This window comes from Equus quagga, unplaced genomic scaffold (assembly GCF_021613505.1).
Source record: "Equus quagga isolate Etosha38 unplaced genomic scaffold, UCLA_HA_Equagga_1.0 270_RagTag, whole genome shotgun sequence".
Classification (NCBI taxonomy): domain Eukaryota; kingdom Metazoa; phylum Chordata; class Mammalia; order Perissodactyla; family Equidae; genus Equus; species Equus quagga.
The window spans coordinates 1191081-1211107 of NW_025799872.1; the positions used below are offsets into that span (position 1 = coordinate 1191081).

At 38.5% G+C, this 20027-nt stretch overlaps 2 protein-coding genes across 2 annotated transcripts in view; one reads left to right on the plus strand and one right to left on the minus strand.

The window, feature by feature from the left end:
• Window positions 1-20027, minus strand: part of LOC124233902 (centromere protein P-like) — a 222405-nt gene that overhangs the window by 114729 nt on the left and 87649 nt on the right. The gene's annotated exons all lie outside the window — the stretch shown is intronic.
• Window positions 11564-19476, plus strand: LOC124233899 (osteomodulin). Its single transcript, XM_046651184.1, has 3 exons — window positions 11564-11895; window positions 16672-17625; window positions 18184-19476. The coding sequence occupies exons 2-3, from the start codon at window positions 16686-16688 to the stop codon at window positions 18510-18512; spliced, it is 1269 nt and encodes a 422-aa protein (XP_046507140.1). The 5' UTR covers window positions 11564-11895; window positions 16672-16685; the 3' UTR covers window positions 18513-19476.

The window sequence follows — 20027 nt, forward strand, 5'->3', positions numbered from 1 at the left end:
GCTGGACCATTCTCTGTGAGGGGGTGGGGTGGAGGCTGTCCTGTATTTTGCAGAATGCCTGGCAGCTCCCCAGTCTCTATCCACTAGACACCAGTAGCACCTGCATCCTCCCCCACAGTGCAACAATCAATAATTTCTCCAGACACCGAGAGTGTCAATGCCAGGGGCTAGACTGGGGTGGGGGGGGGGGGGGGGGGGCGGGAATCGCTGATGGCTGAGAACAATTGTTTTATAGGAAACTTACTTAATTTCTAAATTCTGACACAAGTTTGGAAGCCTGGAACAAAACAGCTATTTCTGTCTGGTAAAACTGTAGTGGCAAGATCAAAGTGTGATTAAAATAACAAAGGTTAACAGCAGCAGTGATATAACAGAAAGAGCCCAGGGATGCAGAGCTTTGAGATAGAAGAACATAAGCAGAAATCCAGTTCCATTTACAGTCTTGGGCAAACCATAATCTCTTTGTCTCATCTTTTATAAAGGGTAGGGGTGAGAACACTGATCAATTAGGTTGCTATGAGGATCAAGTGATAAAAATGTATATGAAAGTGCTTCGTAACCATAAAGATTCATAAAACACAAGTAACTATTATACTGGACAATTACTGACTGATGAAAAAAACTAACGATTATGAAGTCCTTAAAATAAAAGAATATATTATAATAATAATTCTAAAATTAAAATATTAGAGTTCCAAAATTTTAATAAATAAAATACATTTTTCTACAATATATCATAGAAATAAGATTGTAGATATCATGGTACTTATTAAGAACATAGGTAAAAGTCAAATGTTTACTGAAATTGTAAGAGTGCAGTTCTTGAAAGTAATAATTAAATTAATAAGATTAATGCTAAGGTTAGAATCACGTAAACAGTAGTCTCTGATGTGAGTAGTGGAGCTTAAGGTAGCGAAGCTAATCTTTTTCTAAACAGTGAAGATAGAGCAAAAATTTTAAAATACTGGAAATGATTCCTAAAACCACTGCAACTAATTTCCTGTAGTTAATGTTTGTGTTTTTCACTCCACAGCTGTTAACCATTTTTGGTTATAAGTTTGCAAAAACAAATCACTAATAAAAATCATAAACAACCAAAACTGTACTGAAGTTTTCTGCCACAAACCCATTTTATGGTAAATATAAAATATTACTCACTTGAAATCCATTGAAGATTGGAAACAAATGAATTACCACAACTTATTGGGCTTATTAAGGACTTCAATGTAGAAAATAATCTCAAAGACCATGTATCTGTATTTCCTCCAAGACACTACAATAAAAAATGATTACTAGGGGCCGGCCCAGTGGCTTAGTGGTTAAATTCATGTGCTCTGCTTCAGTGGCCTAGGGTTCACGGGATCGGATCCCAGGTGCGGACCTATACACTACTCATCAAGCCACGCTGTGGTGGTGTCCCACATACAAAATAGAGAAGGACTCGCACAGACGTTAGCTCAGGGCCAATCTTCCTCACCAAAAAAACAAAAAAGATCACTGAATACATGAAACAAACATAATACTTCTAGAAAATCACTTGAAGTCACCAAAACTTTTTTTTACAAAAATCCATTTTATTCCTCAAACTTTTGCATTACTTCTCTTTCTTTGATAATTCCATCTTTTTTAGAAAGAACTGTCTTACCTCAGTCTTAATTACCTCTCTACTCACAGGGCCCTTATCCTATTGCAATTGACTCAACAATTCTCTTGAGTCTATTTTTCCAAAATCTTATTGTATGAATGATATTAAACAGTAACAGCTGGCACTTAAAGGACGTTTTCAGACATTCTTCCAAATACCTCACTTGCATTTATTCATTTAATCCTTGCAAAAACGTAGCTGGCAGGTACTGTACTTATACCTGCATTTAGATGTGGGAACTGGGGCCAAAGATTCAATAACTTGTAGTGGATCCAGGATTTGATCCCAGCACTATGCTTCCAACCACGATCACACACATCTTCAGTCAGTGATCATCCTTAGAAAACCATGTGCGGTGCTTCCTCTGGAGAGTCTGTGCTGACCTGGCTTCCACACACCACGCTGCCGGTTGCTCTTTACTGGCAAGGATGCCACAATATTTTTTCGGCCTCTCCTCTTCGCCCCTCGTCCATTTCTAAGCATTCAGCTTAACCTCTAATGTGAGGCCTTTGAAATTCACCCTCAAACATGGACCTCGCCCCGAGTACCAAACTCTCAAAGGTGAACCCAAACATTTGGAGCCATAAACACAAAGTCGACATCAGAAACAATTTCCTTCAAACCCACACTACCCCTCTTGACCTTTTCTTTCCCTTGGTTGCTCTGGTTCTGAACTTGAGCAGTGCTGTTTATTCCTGACCCTCTAGCACCCCCATGGCCACCTGGTGCCAAGTCCTGCCCCTCCTGCGACATGGCCTGCATCCATTCCTTCCTTTTTATTCCAACTCGGTCTATCACAATCACTTCATTTTCTAGTTAGAGTATCAAAATCAGTTCCTGGCCTCATTTTGCCAAATCCAACTCTAACATGACCAACCAAACAGAACTGCATGCCGTCCGGATTGATTATGTCAGCCCCTTCATCAAAAGCCTCCAACAGTTTCCACTGATTATTGAATTACAAAAACTTTTTAACTTAGCTTTCAAGACTGTCTATGATTACACTCAATGATATTTGAACTCCTTATTTCATGCTTACTCCAGCTCAAGATTACTTGCTGTTTCTCAAACATGATTTGTATTTTCTGGCTTCTCTGTGTTTGTTCACACCACCCTTTACATCTCTCAAAATCTTACCCAGTCTCAAACATCCATGTCAAAAGTCACCCAGGGGGCTGGCCCAGTGGCCAAGTGGTTAAGTCCGTACACTCCGCTTCGGAGGCCCAGGGTTTTGCTGGTTCAGATCCTGGGTGTGGACATGGCACCGCTTGTCAGGCCAGGCTGAGGCCGCATCCCACATAACACAACCAGAAGGATCTACAACTAGAATACACAACTATGTACTGGGGGAGCTTTGGGGAGAAGAAGAAGAAAGAAAAAGAAGATTGGAAACAGATATTAGCTCAGGTGCCAACCTTCAAAAGAAAAAAAGTCACCCATCCCAGCTCATCTTCCTGATTCTCCCATAAACAGATGTGGCTTCTTGTTCTCTGTCCTGAATCTTCCCAGTATTTTGACTGTGCTTTTCCTTTGCACTTATCACAATCTAACTTGTCATAGCTATTTATACATGGTCTTTTCTTCACATTCTCCAAAGGATTGGCGTCATCTTGGATGTAAGCACTGTGTTTAGTCATCTCTGTATCCTCTCTTTCTCCCCCTCACCAAAGGCTAGCCCACTGCCTTGGCTCAATCCATGTTTCTGAATTAACTCAGTGAAGGGTGATTATTAGCAAAGGGAAGGAAAAAACTTCTATTCTCATCTGAAGAACAGGATGTGTCTTAATCCTACATACCTTCTTTCAGCCTAGCAGCCCACCCTCCCTCCCAGCTCTCCCGCAGACTACACGCACTGTATGCAGATGTACTGTGTGCTCTGTTGCTCAGAGATACTGGCAGGTGGCATTTTCTCCCAATGCATGCTGTCATTGAAGGGATTTATCACAGTTTCTCTCAAGGCTCTGGGGAGCCCTGAAACAGATCCTCCAACCCCATAAGCTCTGACCAGCGCTGTAACAAGATAAGCATTCCTCGCAGTAGTAGCTCTCCCTTGGGGAAACATGGAAATGAAGAGAGCTGCTTTAAAACAAATCCTTCCAGTCAGGGGAAGAGGTTACAGAGGCTTGAAGGGGCAAAAACACAGGGACAAATCAGGCCAAGGGACAAAAGCACATGCCATTCTTGGCTTTACACACAGGGCACAATCAGTCGTATGGAGCCCTGACATTAAGACTTGCAGTTTGAGCACTGAAGACTTCCTTTTCATTAGGGAAAATTTACAATAGAAGCAAAAGTAGACAAAACAATATAATGAACATTCATGTACTTCTCACTCAGTTTCAAAAATAATCAATTCATAGTCAATTATATTCATTTATATTTCCATTGCTACTATTATTTTTTTTGAGGAAGATTAGCCCTGAGCTAACTGCTGCCAATCCCCCTCTTTCTGCCGAGGAAGGCTGGCCCTCAGCTAACATCCATGCCCATCTTCCTCTACTTTATATGTGGGACGCCTACCACAGCATGGCTTGCCAAACGGTGCCATGTCTGCACCCGGGATCCAAACCGGTGAACCCCAGGCCGCCAAGGTGGAACGTGCGCACTTAACCGCTGCACCACCGGGCCGGCCTCTCCATCACTATTATTTTTAAGAACAGCTTTATTGAGATATAATTCACATGCTGTAGAATTTACCCATTTAAAGGATATAGTTCAATGACTTTTAGTATATTCAGGGTTAGCAATCATCACTACAATCAATTTCATCACTCCCAAAAGAAATCCTGTACCCATCAAAAGTTACTCCCTATTTACTGCTCGTCCTAGGTAACCACAAATCCATTTTCTGTCTCTATGAATTTGCCTATCCTGGATATCTCATATAGATGGAATCATACAATATGTGGTCTTTTGTGACTGGCTTCTTCCACTTAGAATAACGTTTTCAAGGTTCATTCATGTTGTAGTATCTATCAGTGCTTCATTCCTTTTCGTTGCCATGTGATATTCCATTGTATGGATGGACCACATTTATTTATCCATTCATCTGTTGATGGACATATAACTTGTTTCCACTTCTTGGCTATTATGAATAATGCTGGTATAAATATTTGTGTACAAGTTTTTGTGTGGACATATGTCTTCACTTTTCTTGGGTATATTCTTAAAAGTAGAATTGGTGAGTCAAACGGCAACTTTATGTTTAATTTTTTGAGAAACTGTAGACTGTTTTCCAAAGTAGCTATAACATTTTATATTCCCTTCAGCAATAGAAGTGGATTTCTATTTCGCCACATCTTCACCAATACTTGTTATTGTCCATCTTTTTGATTGCAACCATCTTATTGAATGTGATACTTCACTGTGGTTTTGATTTGCATTTCCCTTATGACTAGCGATGCTGAGCATCTTTTCATGCTTACTGACCATTTGTTATCTTCTTTAGTGAAATGTCCATTCAGATCCTTCACCCATTTTTAAATTGGTGGTGGTGGTTATTATTATTATTGAGTTGTATGAGTTCTTTATCTCTTCTAGACACAAGTCCTTTATCACATATATGATTTTCAAAATTTTTCTGCCATTCTGTGGGTTGTTTATTCACTTGTTGATGGTATCCTTTGGCACAGACAAAAAAATTTAAATTTTGATGATACCCCATTTATTTCCTTTTTCTTTTCTTTCTTGTGCCACATCTAAGAAACTGTTGCTTAATCCAAGGTCATAAAGACTGACACCTATATTTCCTTCTAAAATTTAATAGTTTTAGCTCTTACACTTAGGTCTTTGTTCCATTTTGAGTTAGTTTTTGCATGTGGTATAATGTGGATATCCACTTGTCTTAGCACCATTTGTTCAAAGCAGATCAACATCAAGATATAAAAGATTTCTATCATCCCATAAGGCTCTTTCATGCCCCTTCCTGGTCTATGCTCCCACTTCCCCCAGCAAACATCCAATCATTTTCCCACTCCACCAATCAGACATACTCACCCCAGAACTTTCACCTCCAGTAGTACAAGCTTCTCCCCAAAATTTCTTTTTATAAATTTTTTTAATAACTATTAACCTGAATAAACCTAAGTAATAGCAATTCTACTTCTTGGATCCATATAGCCCATTCTCCTCCCTTAACAAAAAACAGTATTTCCCCACTAATTTGGCCAAGGGAAATGTATCTTATCACCCTTTCCTGGGTCTGAAAATGTTATTGCTTTGGACTTAGCCCAGTTGGTGCAAAAGAAATGTTGAATGGATCATGTAGACAACTACTTTTTAGTTGTATATATTATCTTGGAACTTTGCTCTGTGAGAGTGGAGAGTCCTGGCCGCTCCATGTGCCTCTGAGTGCGCCCTTACTCTCTCTGCCAACTGCAATAGGTAGTGTGCTGGTCTTTTTAAAATTCTTCTCTATGTACCTCTTTTTTTGATGAGGTTTCTATGATGTCTGCTAGTTTTGTTATCATGCAGCCTATTGATTGGAAATGTACTTTTATCTCATGCAGTTTATTTGGGAGCTAACTGGGAAAAACATAAATCAACAGTCCAACTGTCAGGATACTAGATTTGGAAAATGTCTTTTTGAAATAAAGAGCTATCCCCTCAAAAACAATTAGAAGCAAGGTAAAATGATCATTTGCATATAATTCATATGTGCCTGAAAACCCCAAAAGAATCAACGAAAAATGATGACACAGTCACATGTATAACCAACATAAGATTGATGTCCATAATATACATAAAAAACTGCTAAAAATTAGTAAGAGAAAGACAAATGACACAATAAGAAAATAAGCAAAAAATATTAACATGTATATCTCAAAAGAGGAAACTCAAATGGCTGAAAAGCATGTGAAAAAGATGTTCAACCTCTTTAGTAATCAGGAAAATGGAAATTAAAACCACAAGGAATGCCATTATCTACCTATCAAATTGGAGAAAAGTTCAATAACGGCAAGTGTTAGTGAGACCTGAAATAAGTGCAGCCTTCCTCACCCTCAGTGAGAATGCACATCGGAATAACTACCTGAGAACATAATGTGACGTCTTGTGCAGCTGAAGGAGAGGATCCCCTCTGACCAGCAATTCCAACCCAAGGTATACGCCCTAATGAAACTATGCAAATGCCCGCAAGAGACATGTTCAAGAATATTCATGGCATTATTATTCATAATGGCAAAAAAGGGCAACAATTTAAACATCTTTTCATAGAGGAAAACAGATAAATGCTGGTATTTTCATACAATAGTATGAATCGTATACAACAGTGAAGTAGTGAATGTTGAGTGAAAAAAGAAAAGTACATCATCTATCTAAAAGTCAAAAGCACAAAATTAAGTAATACATGGTTTACAGATCCATACATATGTAGTATATATGGGTTGCAAGAGAATATTAAACACATAATTCAAAAAAGTGGTTCCCTTGGAAGGAAGAGAGAGGGAAACAAGTGGGAAAGTTTCCCAAGGCATTAATAATGTCCTTTTTCTTAAGCCGGATGGTGAATAAACACGTTTGTTTCATTAATCCTGGTATCTTACAGATACTCATTATATTTATCCTTTCTATATATAGAATATATCATTAATGAGCCCACCGCACATAAAAATAAAGACTTAGTAAGCTGAAGAACAGAAATAAAGAAATTACTGACCACATAAAACCAACGGACAACCTTAACGCTGGAAGATATTAATGAAAAAGAAATATGCAGATCAAGTCAAACCAAACAAGGCAGCAGCAGCAAATGAGAAGTCAGGCAGATTACGAAAAAGAAGAGTGCCAAGGAGAACAAGCCTGACCAGATACTCAAGGCCACAACAATTAAAGTCACTGGTGGTGGTGTAGGAGTCCCAGATAGCACTGGGGAGAGTGGAAGAGTGAGAAGCAACTCATCGAGCGTGTGGTAACAGTGGCATTTCAGGCAGGAGGACTAATCTCTGGGTTGGTATGGGGCAGCTCTCCAGGAGCATCTTTCCTCCAAAAGGCAAGAAGTTAGAAAGACATTCAGAAAATAGAAAAGGAGAACCTCAAAAAATACTGTTTATTCATTTACTCATTCATTCAAATAATATGTACTGAGCATCCACTGTGAACAATTTGGGTGGCAGCCCATAAGAGAGTCTAGCTAGTTAGAAAGGAGAAAGCAGATAAATAATTACATTTATAATTTATTAAAACTGGGATCAGCTGGTATCTGAAGGATACGCAGGAGTTAGCTGGCTTGAGGGGTGGGAAGGTTCAGCATTCTGAGCAGAGGGAAAAGCATGTCCAAGGCCTGAGTGGGGAAGAAGCAGGGCAGCTACTCCAGAAAGAAGGCCAGTGTGTACAGCCCAGAAACACAGTCAATTGGTCCAAGAAAGGGAAAGAGGTAGGCCGTCAGAGCTTTACCAAACGTGAAGGCCATATCTGGAATTTATTTTAAAATATGAAGCAACACCAGAGGATTTTAAGCTAAAGCATTGTACAGTTAGATTTATTTTTATACAGAACAAGACGAAAAATGGATTGGAGAAGGAGATATGTGAACACAGGGAGACCAGTCAAGACACTACTGAAAACATGAGTGAGAGACATCCTCACTGGAAAGGAGACAGCGACAGTGGAGACCAAGAGACGGAGACACACTAAAAAGATATTTAGGTGCTGGAACACAAAGAACTCAATATTAGATCAAATGTGAAAGTGAGGGATGGAAGGTAATTTAGATCAGGAGTTCTCAACTTTTCATGGCAACTGAGACACTTGTTAAAAATGTAAGTTCCTGGGCCCACACTCAGAGATGCTGGAACCTGAATTTTAAACCAGTAGCCCTGGTTAATTCAGACACTGATGGACCTCCCACCACATTTTGGGATGCACTGATTTAGAGGACTCCCAAACTTCTGGCTTACATAAGAGAGTGAGTGAGGTTGGGATGGGGGCACCATTTATGGGAAAAGTGAAAGAGAGGGAAATGGAAGCTAGTGAGGGTGGGTCAGGAACTCCTCACAACCCTGTAGGGGCAGATGCACAAAGACGAACCATGTCTGTGGGGCAAATGTGACATCTAGTGTTTGGATTATTTCTGTACGGCTGCCTAAATGGTCTTTCTGGGGGAAGCAGCTCATCAGTTAAGTGTCATATTGGCCTTGTAAACACGATTGATTTAGAACGCTGGGAGGCTGAGACTTCCAAGCACGTCAGAAGCATATGCTCATCTTGATGCTGGCCCTGGCTGCCTCTATGAGGATACCCCTACCCTTCCTCCTACATCATTCCACCCCAGCTGTGCTGACTTTTGTCCCTCTGACACCAACTTGGCTTGTGCCCTCACTATATTCAGGTCTTTGCTAAACTATATAAAATAGTAACTTTTGAGGCCAGCCCCGTGGTCGAGTGGTTAAGTTGGTGCACTCCACTTTGGCGGCCCAGGGTTTCGCCGGTTCAAATCCTAGGTGTGGACATGGCACCGCTCATCAGGCCATGCTGAGGCAGCATCCCACATGCCACAACTAGAAGGACCCACAACTAAAAATACACAACTATGTAGCAGGGGGCTTTGGGGAGAAAAAGGAAAAATAAAATCTTAAAAAAAAATAGTAACTTTCCTTTTTAAAAACTTTTATTGATAGATTTTTTGAGAGCAGTTTTAGGTTCATGGCAAAATTGAGCAGAAGGTATAGACATTTCCCTCCCTCCCTTTCATTTTGAGCACCTCCTTACTTGCCAGCGCTACAAGACGCTCCAGGCTCATCTTGTGTGTTTCCTGTCCCTGGAATCAGCTGTTTCTCCAAGGAGCCCCGGTTCCCTTATCGGAGAAAGGTGTTAGAAGCCAAGACATGGGTGCTGGGTGTGCTCATTGCTGCTGAAGTGTCACTGCTGCTAGGCCCTCTTGGCTGACAGAGCCAGAAGACAGGTGTGTGTACACTGGCACGAATTTACACACACATCTATGAACAGTTCAGATGCAGCCACCTGTGTGTATGCTAAGCTCAGCGTGAGTTCACACTGACGTCTCCAGTCTGACCTCTCCCCACATGGATCGATCCCTCTGCCTCCCCTTGCTCACCTGTAACTTCCGTCCACCATTGAGACACCTGGCTCCCCACCGGCCACAGTCGCATGACCGCCTTGTCCAGCACACCTCACAGTGGAGTCAGAAGTGCTCATTCATTTGTATCCCTTGACATGTAACATTCTGCAGCACTCGATACATGTTTACTCTCTGTTTTCCTCCCCCATGACAACAGGGACTTGGACTGCTGAGTCCCCAGCATCTAAAACTGCCCAGATCAAAGTAGGTGCTCAATAAATTTTAGCTGAATGAATAAATGAATGAAAACATTCATGCTTATTACCATAATTAAGCAGGTCTAAGTCAGATCTTTCCTAGCCAGCACTACATTATTCAGCTTTGAGATACTGTATCTACTTCAATCAAATTATAATCATACAGTATATTTAGACGTTTTACCAATTTAATTAACTTCTCTCCCCAATTGCTACAATTGTTACTACCCAACTGAGACAGTGACCCATCACAATCACTTCCATTTTCTACTTTCCCTCCAAGGCCTGACTGAAACCACCCTCTCCCACTTCCATCCTCGCCACCTAAACATCCTGGACACCTCACATAAATTCCTAGACACTTCTGATTCTGTGGTTCTAGCTATCTATTGATAAATGTTCTTTTCACATTTGTTAGGAGCATGAACAACATAATCACTATCCTAAGTTCAAATCACAGAGTTAAGTGAGGAATTATATAAAAATTAAGCTGTTGATTTTAAACCATTCTTGCAAAAGAACTGTGAGGGCATGTAAAATAATTTTTTAAAAAAGTACACAGATTTGCTCTCTTTCCTTAGTGCGCAAGCCTGAGGTTTAAGAACAAAGACTAATAGAAAACATATGAAAAAGATCAGTAACAAGATGAAATCTTGGCCCAAATATGCTCTGCCACGTTTTACATACCAGTGTCTCAAATACTAGATGAGATTTTTACGATACTGCCAAAGCATCACTTGAAATACTGTATACTTTTAAAAAATCTAAAGTATAACAAAATAAATCTTGTGAATTCTTTGTAAAAACCTAATGGGAAACACTATTTTGAGGAAACAAAAACAAAACTCCAGGATTCACTTTACCTTATTAGTTTGCACAAGCTTGAAAGACTCTCGCAAAGAATGAACTCAAAGTTCACTGCCAAGAGATATAAACTAACTCTCTGTTTAAAATATGAAAACATTAGTATAAAAATACAGCATTTAAGCAGTTAGCTGCTACTCTTCAGGAGAGACAGCAGAGAAATGAGGAAATTTTCCACACCTGCAAAATAAAGGCAATAGTAGTTGTCAGCAGAAGTTACTCATTCCACCTTATTTGATAGTATAAAAGTTTTTGGTGTACTTTTAAAAACAAGCAAATCAGAGATTCACCTTCTGAGTGCAAGACACGGAATTCTACAACGAAGAGACTAATTTTTCTTTTTGTTTTTAAAGATTGGCACCTGAGCAAACAAGTGTTGTTTTTATCTCAAAGATTATTCGAAGGCATTCTAGTGGGTATATTTGGGAGGAAGGTGAGAAAGAGGATAGTGATAGGAAAAAAGGTGTAATTCTTTGTATGCAAAAGTTATATATGTAATCTGTGTCAGCAATGACAATCTATTCCATTTAAAAAATAAACTAGGTATGAAATGCTAGCTGCTTCTAATGCTGGTTCCTTGTCTTAACAAAGGGAAACACTGATGTGAACACAAGGTACCAGACAACCGCTGTCTCAAGATGACTCAGTTCCACCTTAAATTGCTGGGACACTGAGCTCCATGTTACAGTGGACCTTAATTTGAAGAATTCTTTGGCACGAAAATGAAAATAAAAACAGTAATCAGTACATGCTGTTTCATTTAGTTCTGTTTGCCTTTCATATTAGAGGAAATTCTTGCCACACCTCAAACCAAAATTAAGGGGAAAAGAAAGAAGCCAGCCACATAAATCTGACCAAGAACACAAGCATCTTAATTTGAATCTACAAAGCTTTGGATAATGAAAAGAAATACATAATTTTAATTCAACCCAAGTGTTTTCCAAGCAGATTATATTTGCTTAAATTGCTACAGTAATTCAAAGGACAGCCCTGTCTGGACACACAGTTACTGTGGATTTTTAAGAGACTCGGTTAAAGAATTTAGGAATTTCTGATTCACTTACTGGATTTGCAAATTCATCAACCCCTGAAAACTAAAGCAAACTCAACAGGTATGATGATAAAATAATTTTCAATTTTTTAAGATAGTAGTCCTACTGTTAAACATAAAAAAGTATATTTGATTTGCTTAATATTAAAGTAGATTGCAGCCATCATAAAAGCACAATTTTTGGAAGCAATATCTGGTAAAACATTGATTAGACAAAATATTCAGGGAAAGAAGTAATATAGTGAATTTAATTTTCTAACTTAAGATTTACCCAATAAATAATCTGTTTAGATGTTTTTTACTTTGAATGAAAGATTCTCGGTTAATAGATCATTTTCTGCTTTCTCTCTCTCTCTCTCTCAACTTTAAATGAAAAAAAATTGGCAAGCCTTTGAGCCATACATCTGAGCAGTGCTCGAGGTTCTGGGTGTAGAGAAGATGGGTATTCGAACAAATTTCACTAGAAAAAATTTCCTCAAAAATTCTCAAAATTGTCTCACAATTTCTCTACCGGACAAATCCCTAACATTAGAATGTTTTTGTTTTCATATGACTCTCAAAGGGACGATACTATCTAGCACCGAAGGATCTAGCTTCTTAGGTTTCAGTTAACTAAGATTTAAATGTTACTATGGCTAAAACTAATTTTGAGACTTTCCTATTTTTAAAAGCAAAAGAGTCTCACTTTCTTAGGCGTTGGGTGTAAAGTGATATATACTACTTCAATTTTACAGAGTTAAATTTAAAACTACTTTTGGAAAAATTCTGAACCATATACTAACACTTGGTTTCTTATATTCTAGTTTCTATGGCATATCAATAAAACAATTAAGTCTTTAATAAAATGCTATGAGGCTTTCTTATTACTTTAAACTTTCCAGAACAAAGTTCTACCTCATTTCAATTAACAATTTTAATTAGAACTTTCTTGATGAAGCCACGAGTGCTTTTTTCCAAGTAAGAGAAATGCTATGACACAGGAAGTTTTATAGTTATGATAGGAGAAATACACATTAATGGATAATTTTTAAAACCTGGTAACATATATTTTACTTTGCTATAACGTACTTTGTTCACTTTACTCAAAACTGTTGAAGGACAGTTGTGACTTTAATTCTCAAATGTAAGGCTACAGATTGACGATTGCTAATGTTTTCAACACAAGGATAAAATTCAGAGTTCTGATGAGCAAGGCTCTTTTCAAAGTTCACCAGTGTAACCATCAGCTTCCCAGACCCCTCCTGACGTGGCCTGATACCACGCAGCTGCTTGTCTCTGCCTCTCTGCTTCTACTTCATCCCTCTGGGACACAGAACCTTACAGACCTCAACTCCCTGGTGCAGTGAGACTGAAATGAAGTACGACAAGTACTTGAAAAAGTTAATATGCTATACTATAATGAGTATAATAAAATACTATAAATACATAAAATATTATCAGCCAGTAAGTAAAATGTACAGGGCGTTCTATACCCATTCCTGCTAATCTCCCAACATCTGGACCAAATGATCCCTACCAAGACTTTCCTGTCTCCCACAAGCAGGATTAAGCCACTGCTCCCACAGCACTGGTGCCTCTGCTGTAAGCCATATTTCCCTCTGCCTGAGAATATGGTTCGCTGTGTTGTCTCTCTTGTCCACTAAACTGTATGCTCTTTACAGAGGGGACCATGTCTTCCTGTCTTCTTCATTTCTGTGTTGCCACAAACACAGTGCCTCATCCTCAAAAATAATTCAAGACAATGGTTAACTGAAATACCCCAACCAAACTAACTAAATAACTACTAATACTTGTAAGGTGCTTTACTAACCACGTTCACGCATCTAGCACTGGTCACTAGGTTCAGCAGGTGAAAGAGCACTCCCAATCAGACCCACTGGGGGCTTCCTGGACCCCCGTCTGGGTCAGCTAGCGCTCAACACTGCCTACTCTCTCACTTTACTTCCTCCCAGGACTCTCTCCTACGTCACGCATGAACACTGCAGTGTACAGACCATGGATCAATTATACGAATGAACTAAGTTAGGTGTTTGCCCCAGAGTGTGGATTCTTTAGGTCAGAAGTGAGGCCCTCCAGATTGTGTCCAGACTGGCCATACAGTCCTCTTTGCTCCTTCTACAGCTCATTACCACTTGCCATCATGCAACTTTTGTTGCCTGTGTGCTTTTGCTCATCTCTTCTATCTGGAAATCTGCTTCCCTCTCTCCTTCTATGAGAATTCTAACATTCCTTCAAAGTCTACTTCAAATGCCATGTCCTTCACGAAGCCCACGGATAAGAAGGAACAATAGATGGGGTCTATTTAGAATTGCAAAAGGAAACTTTATGAGTTTCAAAATCACAGATTGTTTAAAAAGATCAAACCATTGCTATTTTGGCATTTTCTGTAGATAGGAATAAGAATAAATATAATAAAATATATTAGAGTTGGGGCTGGCCTCATGGCGGAGTGGTTAACTTTGCACGCTCTGCTTCGGCGGCCCAGGGTTTCACTGGCTTGGATCCCAGGCACGGACATGGCATCGCTCATCAGGCCATGTGGAGGGGGCATCCCACATGCCACAACTAGAAGAACCCACAACTAAAATATACAACTATGTACTGGGGGGATTTGGGGAGAAAAAGCAGCAAAAAAGGGGAAGATTGGCAACAGTTGTTAGCTCAGGTGCCAATCTTTAAAAAAAAAAAGAAAATATATTGGAGTAAATAATTTGTTTAATCCTATTTTCTTGGTAAAAAAAGCAAGCAAGGTCATCATCCAGACCCAATGGGGAATGAGGTTCTAGAGGCTTGTCTGGGAGAGTGGGAAAAGGAATGGACTAAGGAAATGTGGCTGGGCAGTACCTGAGTGGTCGTGAATTAAAGTGAGACCAGTGGGCTTGGTCCTGTTTTTCTCCCGTCACACTCAGCTGCCTGAGTCGGGCAGAGTGACGGAGACAGCAGTTAACAGGGTTGGAGTTTACCAGCAGACTGAGGACATGAGGGGCCAGAAAGTCTGGGCACATGCAAAGGAGTGACACAGTGATGCACTCAGGGTCTAGGCTGGTAAGAAGGAACTGAGTATATTGGGAGGTGTGGAGGCGGGGCGGTGAAAAAACAGGATCAACGTATTTTAGGTCCCACTGAGACCAGAGAATGACTGCAGTTGGAGTTACTACACAGAGTAAGTCATAAAGACAGGAGGTAGTGGTCAGAGTATGAAGGGGCTGCAGCGCCACTAAGAACAAGGCCCAAAGTGTGGGTGTATGGAAGGAAGGGTGAGGAGATCGGAGAAAACATCACTGAAGAAAAAAGATCGAGGGCCTCTGACTAGTGGAACAGCTACTTCAAATCCCGAATACACACAGTATTTACATTCTATACAGTTTTAGTTTCTGACAAGAAACAAGCAACTAAGATGTTAGGGTTTAGGGCAGCCTTTCTCAAATGGGGTTCTGTCAGAGAAAGTGATTTAAACAACTATTTTCTCAATTATCCCAATGACGATAATAGCTAGCACCATTCTAGATGAACAGGAGATAAGTCATTTCAATACAGAGAATGATGTGTTAGGACCTTAATTCTCTCATGAAACTCTGGATGAGAAGGGTAGGGAAAAACGGTCTCAGTAAAAGAGGTATCATTCTTTTTTTTAACCTTTTCCTAAATAAGATACTTATTCCATCTGGATGGCCTCCCAATCTGCAAAGCACTTTTACATGCAGATCTCACATGACTCTAACAACTACGAGGTGAGATAAGGAGGCAAGCGTTACAATTCTCACTTTATTGATGAGGCAAGAGGCAGACATGTCAAGTGACTTGACCTTTGTAAGTGACAGGACTGAAATGAAGGCCTTCAGGCTCCTCATCCAGGACACAATCCACCATTCACTACAACTTCAAGTTTCACACAAGTGTTGATCTGTCCTTCTCAAGCTGAGTGCACCCTCCTTTACAATCCCACCCCACACACCCGCCTACTCACCATATTGCATGTCTGTCTGATTCTCCACTAGACCTAAACTCCTGGGAGATAGTGTGTTTTTAATATCTGTATATCTAGAACTTCACTCAAAAATATTAGCGGAAAGAAGAAAGCTAGGAAGGTAATAGGAAAAATGTATAGAATAACCTATTAGGAACTAAAACTTCATAGAATGTAAATATTGTGTATTTGTTATTCAAGTAGTTATTCAAGTACAGCCAGAGATGAAATAATTGGATTCTAGAAACTGTTTTATGGGGAAAATCTGAAGTCATGACTAGGTTTGGACAAAAAACATTAATAGGAAACATGATAGCTATTTTTAGTATCTCAAGCTCTCACATAAAAGGGAGTGTTTCATGTTCTTCTAAAGGGCAGAAAAGAGCATCAGCAAATAGAAGCTGCAGTGGGAAAATTTTGGTTAATTTTAAGAAAGAACCTCCTAGGTAAAGCTCTCTAAAATCTAGGCTCTCTCTTCTTGTGGGTAGTGACCATCACTGAAGGGACCAAACAGCCAGTGAGAACACCCAGCATTTACAGTAGAGGGAGCACCTGGCTGTGGGGTTGAGAGATGTAACGCTGTCATTGTAAATCTACAGTCTCGTGAGCAAGACACACTGAGATTCTCTTAAAAGATGGTTACTTAGTCTGGTTCAATGCAACATGTGATTTTTTTTTTTTAATACAACCTTACTGGTACTTAAATATTAGTTTTGGTTTGAGCATTGCCCTTTCATTCTGGACATTCTCTTATATATTTCAATGCAGATATAGATATTACAAGTTTTATATAACTGTCAATTTATAAAAGAATTATTCTAAGTTTAACTCACTTTTCTCACAACATATTTCCTTTCTCCCTTGCAATAGGACAAAAACACAACATGGGCTTTTTAAGTCCAGTATGTGTCATTTTCTTCTTTCTTGGAGTCAAAGTATATTGCCAATATGAAAGTTATCAATGGGATGAAGATTATGACCAAGAGCCAGATGAAGTCTACCAACCAGAATTCCAATTTCGTCAAAATGTAGACTACAGAGTGCCTTTTCATCGGCATACTTTAGGCTGTGCCGGTGAATGCTTCTGTCCACCAAACTTTCCATCATCAATGTACTGTGATAATCGCAAACTCAAGTCTATCCCAAATATTCCAGCACACATTCAGCAAGTCTATCTTCAGTTCAATGAAATTGAGGCTGTGACCGCAGATTCACTCATCAATGCAACCCAACTTAAGGAAATCAATCTCAGCCACAACAAAATTAAATCCCAAAAGATTGATCATGGTGTATTTGCTAAGTTGTCAAATCTACTACAACTTCACCTACAGCATAACAATTTAGATGAATTTCCATTTCCTCTTCCAAGGTCTTTGGAAAGACTTCTTCTTGGTTATAATGAGATCTCCAGACTGCAGACAAATGCCATGGATGGGCTAGTAAACTTGACTATGCTTGATCTCTGTCATAATCATGTTGATGATTCTATGTTACAAGAAAGAATCCTTGCCAAAATGGAAAAATTAATGCAACTCAACCTATGTAATAACAGATTAGAATCAATGCCTCTTGGTTTGCCTTCTTCACTTATGTATCTGTCCTTAGAAAATAATTCAATTTCTTCTATACCAGAAAATTACTTCAAAGGACTTCCAAAACTCCATGCTCTAAGAATGTCACACAACAAACTACAAGACATCTCATATAATATTTTTAATCTTTCCAGCCTCATAGAGCTCAATGTTGGACACAACAAACTGAAGCAAGCATTCTATATTCCAAGAAATTTAGAACACCTATACCTAGAAAATAATGAAATTGAAAGTACGTAAATTTTCATTATTTTTTAAAGGTAGAAAGAATAGTATTTTGACCTTTTAAAGAACAAATCTTTAAAAATCTATGCTTTACACATTGCTAAAAATGGTTGCTTTGAGATTGGCTAGGGAAATGGTAGAAATTGGCCTCAGAGGAAGGTGTGCTATAAACCGTACAGTCTTTTCTATTATCACCTTGAACACTGAGAAATAGTACTACAGAGCATATGAAGAAATATATATATCCCGAGTAGTGAGACTATAGGTGATTTTCAGTTTTTTCTTTTTGAGATTGTTTCTACTAAGAATTTATTACTTAAATAATTTATTACTTATTATTTATTAAATAGCCAATGAAGCCATCATTTATTTTAATAATATAAAATTCATTCATAGTTTCATTTTCATTTTATTATTTGACTACTGTAAAAAATAACTGAACCTAATTCCACTTAAAAGTATTTTAATTACTTAAACTATATCCCAACAATAACATTTTAATAAAGTCCAATATAGGATTATGAATGTAATGCAGCAGGATTAATTTTTAACTTGTATTTTTCAGATATCAATCTTACAGTGATGTGTCCATCTGTTGATCCACTACATTACCATCATTTAACATACATCCGTGTGGACCAAAATAAGCTAAAAGAGCCAATAAACTCATACATTTTCCTCTGCTTCCCTCATATACATAGTATTTATTATGGTGAACAAAGAAGCACTAATGGTCCAACAATACAACTGAAGACTCAAGTTTTCAGGAGATTTCAAGATGATGCTGATAGTGAAGATGATGATGATTCTCATGAAGGCCCAGAACAAGAAGGAACAGAAGAAAACACTGACCCTCACTATGATGGAAGTCAAGAATGGCAAGAAATGATATAGGTATACATTTATGAATTCACAAAATATTATTCAATATAAATTTAACTAATCATGCATAGCTCACAGTAATATATCTAGAATTTTGTATTAGTATAAGATCAGATTGAATATAAGTTGTTGGTAATATCTGCATCATCACATAGGATTAGAACTTAGTCAAATGATACCAGTCTTTAAAAATAGAATAAGTGGGAATAAAAAACTAAACTATAAACAAAAATATTATCATGTTGAGAAGAAAAAGTGAGTATGCCATTTCTATTAACAGTTATTTTTCTGAGAATGATGAAAGTAGCAGCATTAGAAGCTAAGAACTGTAAGCCATGTGCTTTAATCACCATGAGGACAGAGTTTAAATGCCACGAGGTTATGCTAATGTAACAGGCAGCCATTCATTTAAGGAGTAAATTATTTTCTTTGACTTGATCTCCAGAAAAGCTTTCACACTTGTATTTGAGATGTCATCACCACGACATCCACCCCCTGGCCCTACCACTTAGATGGATGGATGATATTTTTGATTTTTAAAAGAGGCCAGCCTATTTAAGGGATCCAAAGCACATAGATTCACAAAATCAACTAGTCTTGTTTTTCTCTCAGAGCAACAAGGCATAAAATTTTAAACCCTGTATCTGAATAACTAAAAAATACCAAGTTATCTCATCACAATCCGTATTCCAGCAAATTTCAGCAGCTGTCCAAAATAGTCTTTTATGTGTTCCATTTTAACTGGGATAAACATTTTTATAGTAAATTCACTAGAGAAAGGTTGCTTTGTTTTAGTTACATAAACTTTTGCTAATAAGTGCTTTGTTCACAAGGTTAAGTTAACGTTAGCCTAAGAAAGTCTATCAACATTACTAAACACTTCTATTTCTTAGCACAATATATTAAAAACATATATGTATCAGCCAATGTTTGTTTACATAGCGCTAAAGTTGAATAAAGTTCCTTTAAAACTTGACAACAGACAGGCTTTGATACCTTCTTCAAAACCTTAAAATCACGTATTATTTAATCTATTACTTTGAAGAATTTTAAATATGCCTTATAATGAAGATGACCTAACTGCTGTGATGAACTGTCTTGATTTACCAGGCTAACATCTCACAGGATTCCTCAGATAAGGAATAAACACCAATCTGGGGCTGCCCATACAGGAAACCCAAAGAACGAAACAATTTGGACAATATGAAAAGACAGGACAAGTAAAACTATATTTTAGAAGCAGTTTTCAAGTAGTAAGTTTTTTTGGAGATGACAGTTTAAAACGAAGTGTCGAATGCTCTTTATATCTTTGAGTAGGTTACTAGCATTTAGCAGAAATAGAACACCCCCAGGGACAAGCTCAACAATCCAGAATAAACATGAACAACACTGGTTCATTCATTTAATCTACAGTTATCAAGTCATTTGGTATGTATGGCTTAGCAATGAGAGGTCAAAAAACGTAGCACCTATGTGCACCTGCATCACCATAAGATAGAAGTGTGAAGGGAAGGGTTTGAGCAAAAT

Bases quoted from the DNA above. Each gene is read 5' to 3' on its own strand.
- LOC124233899 (XM_046651184.1), top strand. From the start codon at position 16,686: ATGGGCTTTTTAAGTCCAGTATGTGTCATTTTCTTCTTTCTTGGAGTC. The intron at 17,626-18,183 runs GTACGTAAATTT...TGTATTTTTCAG, and splicing joins AGAAAATAATGAAATTGAAA to ATATCAATCTTACAGTGATG.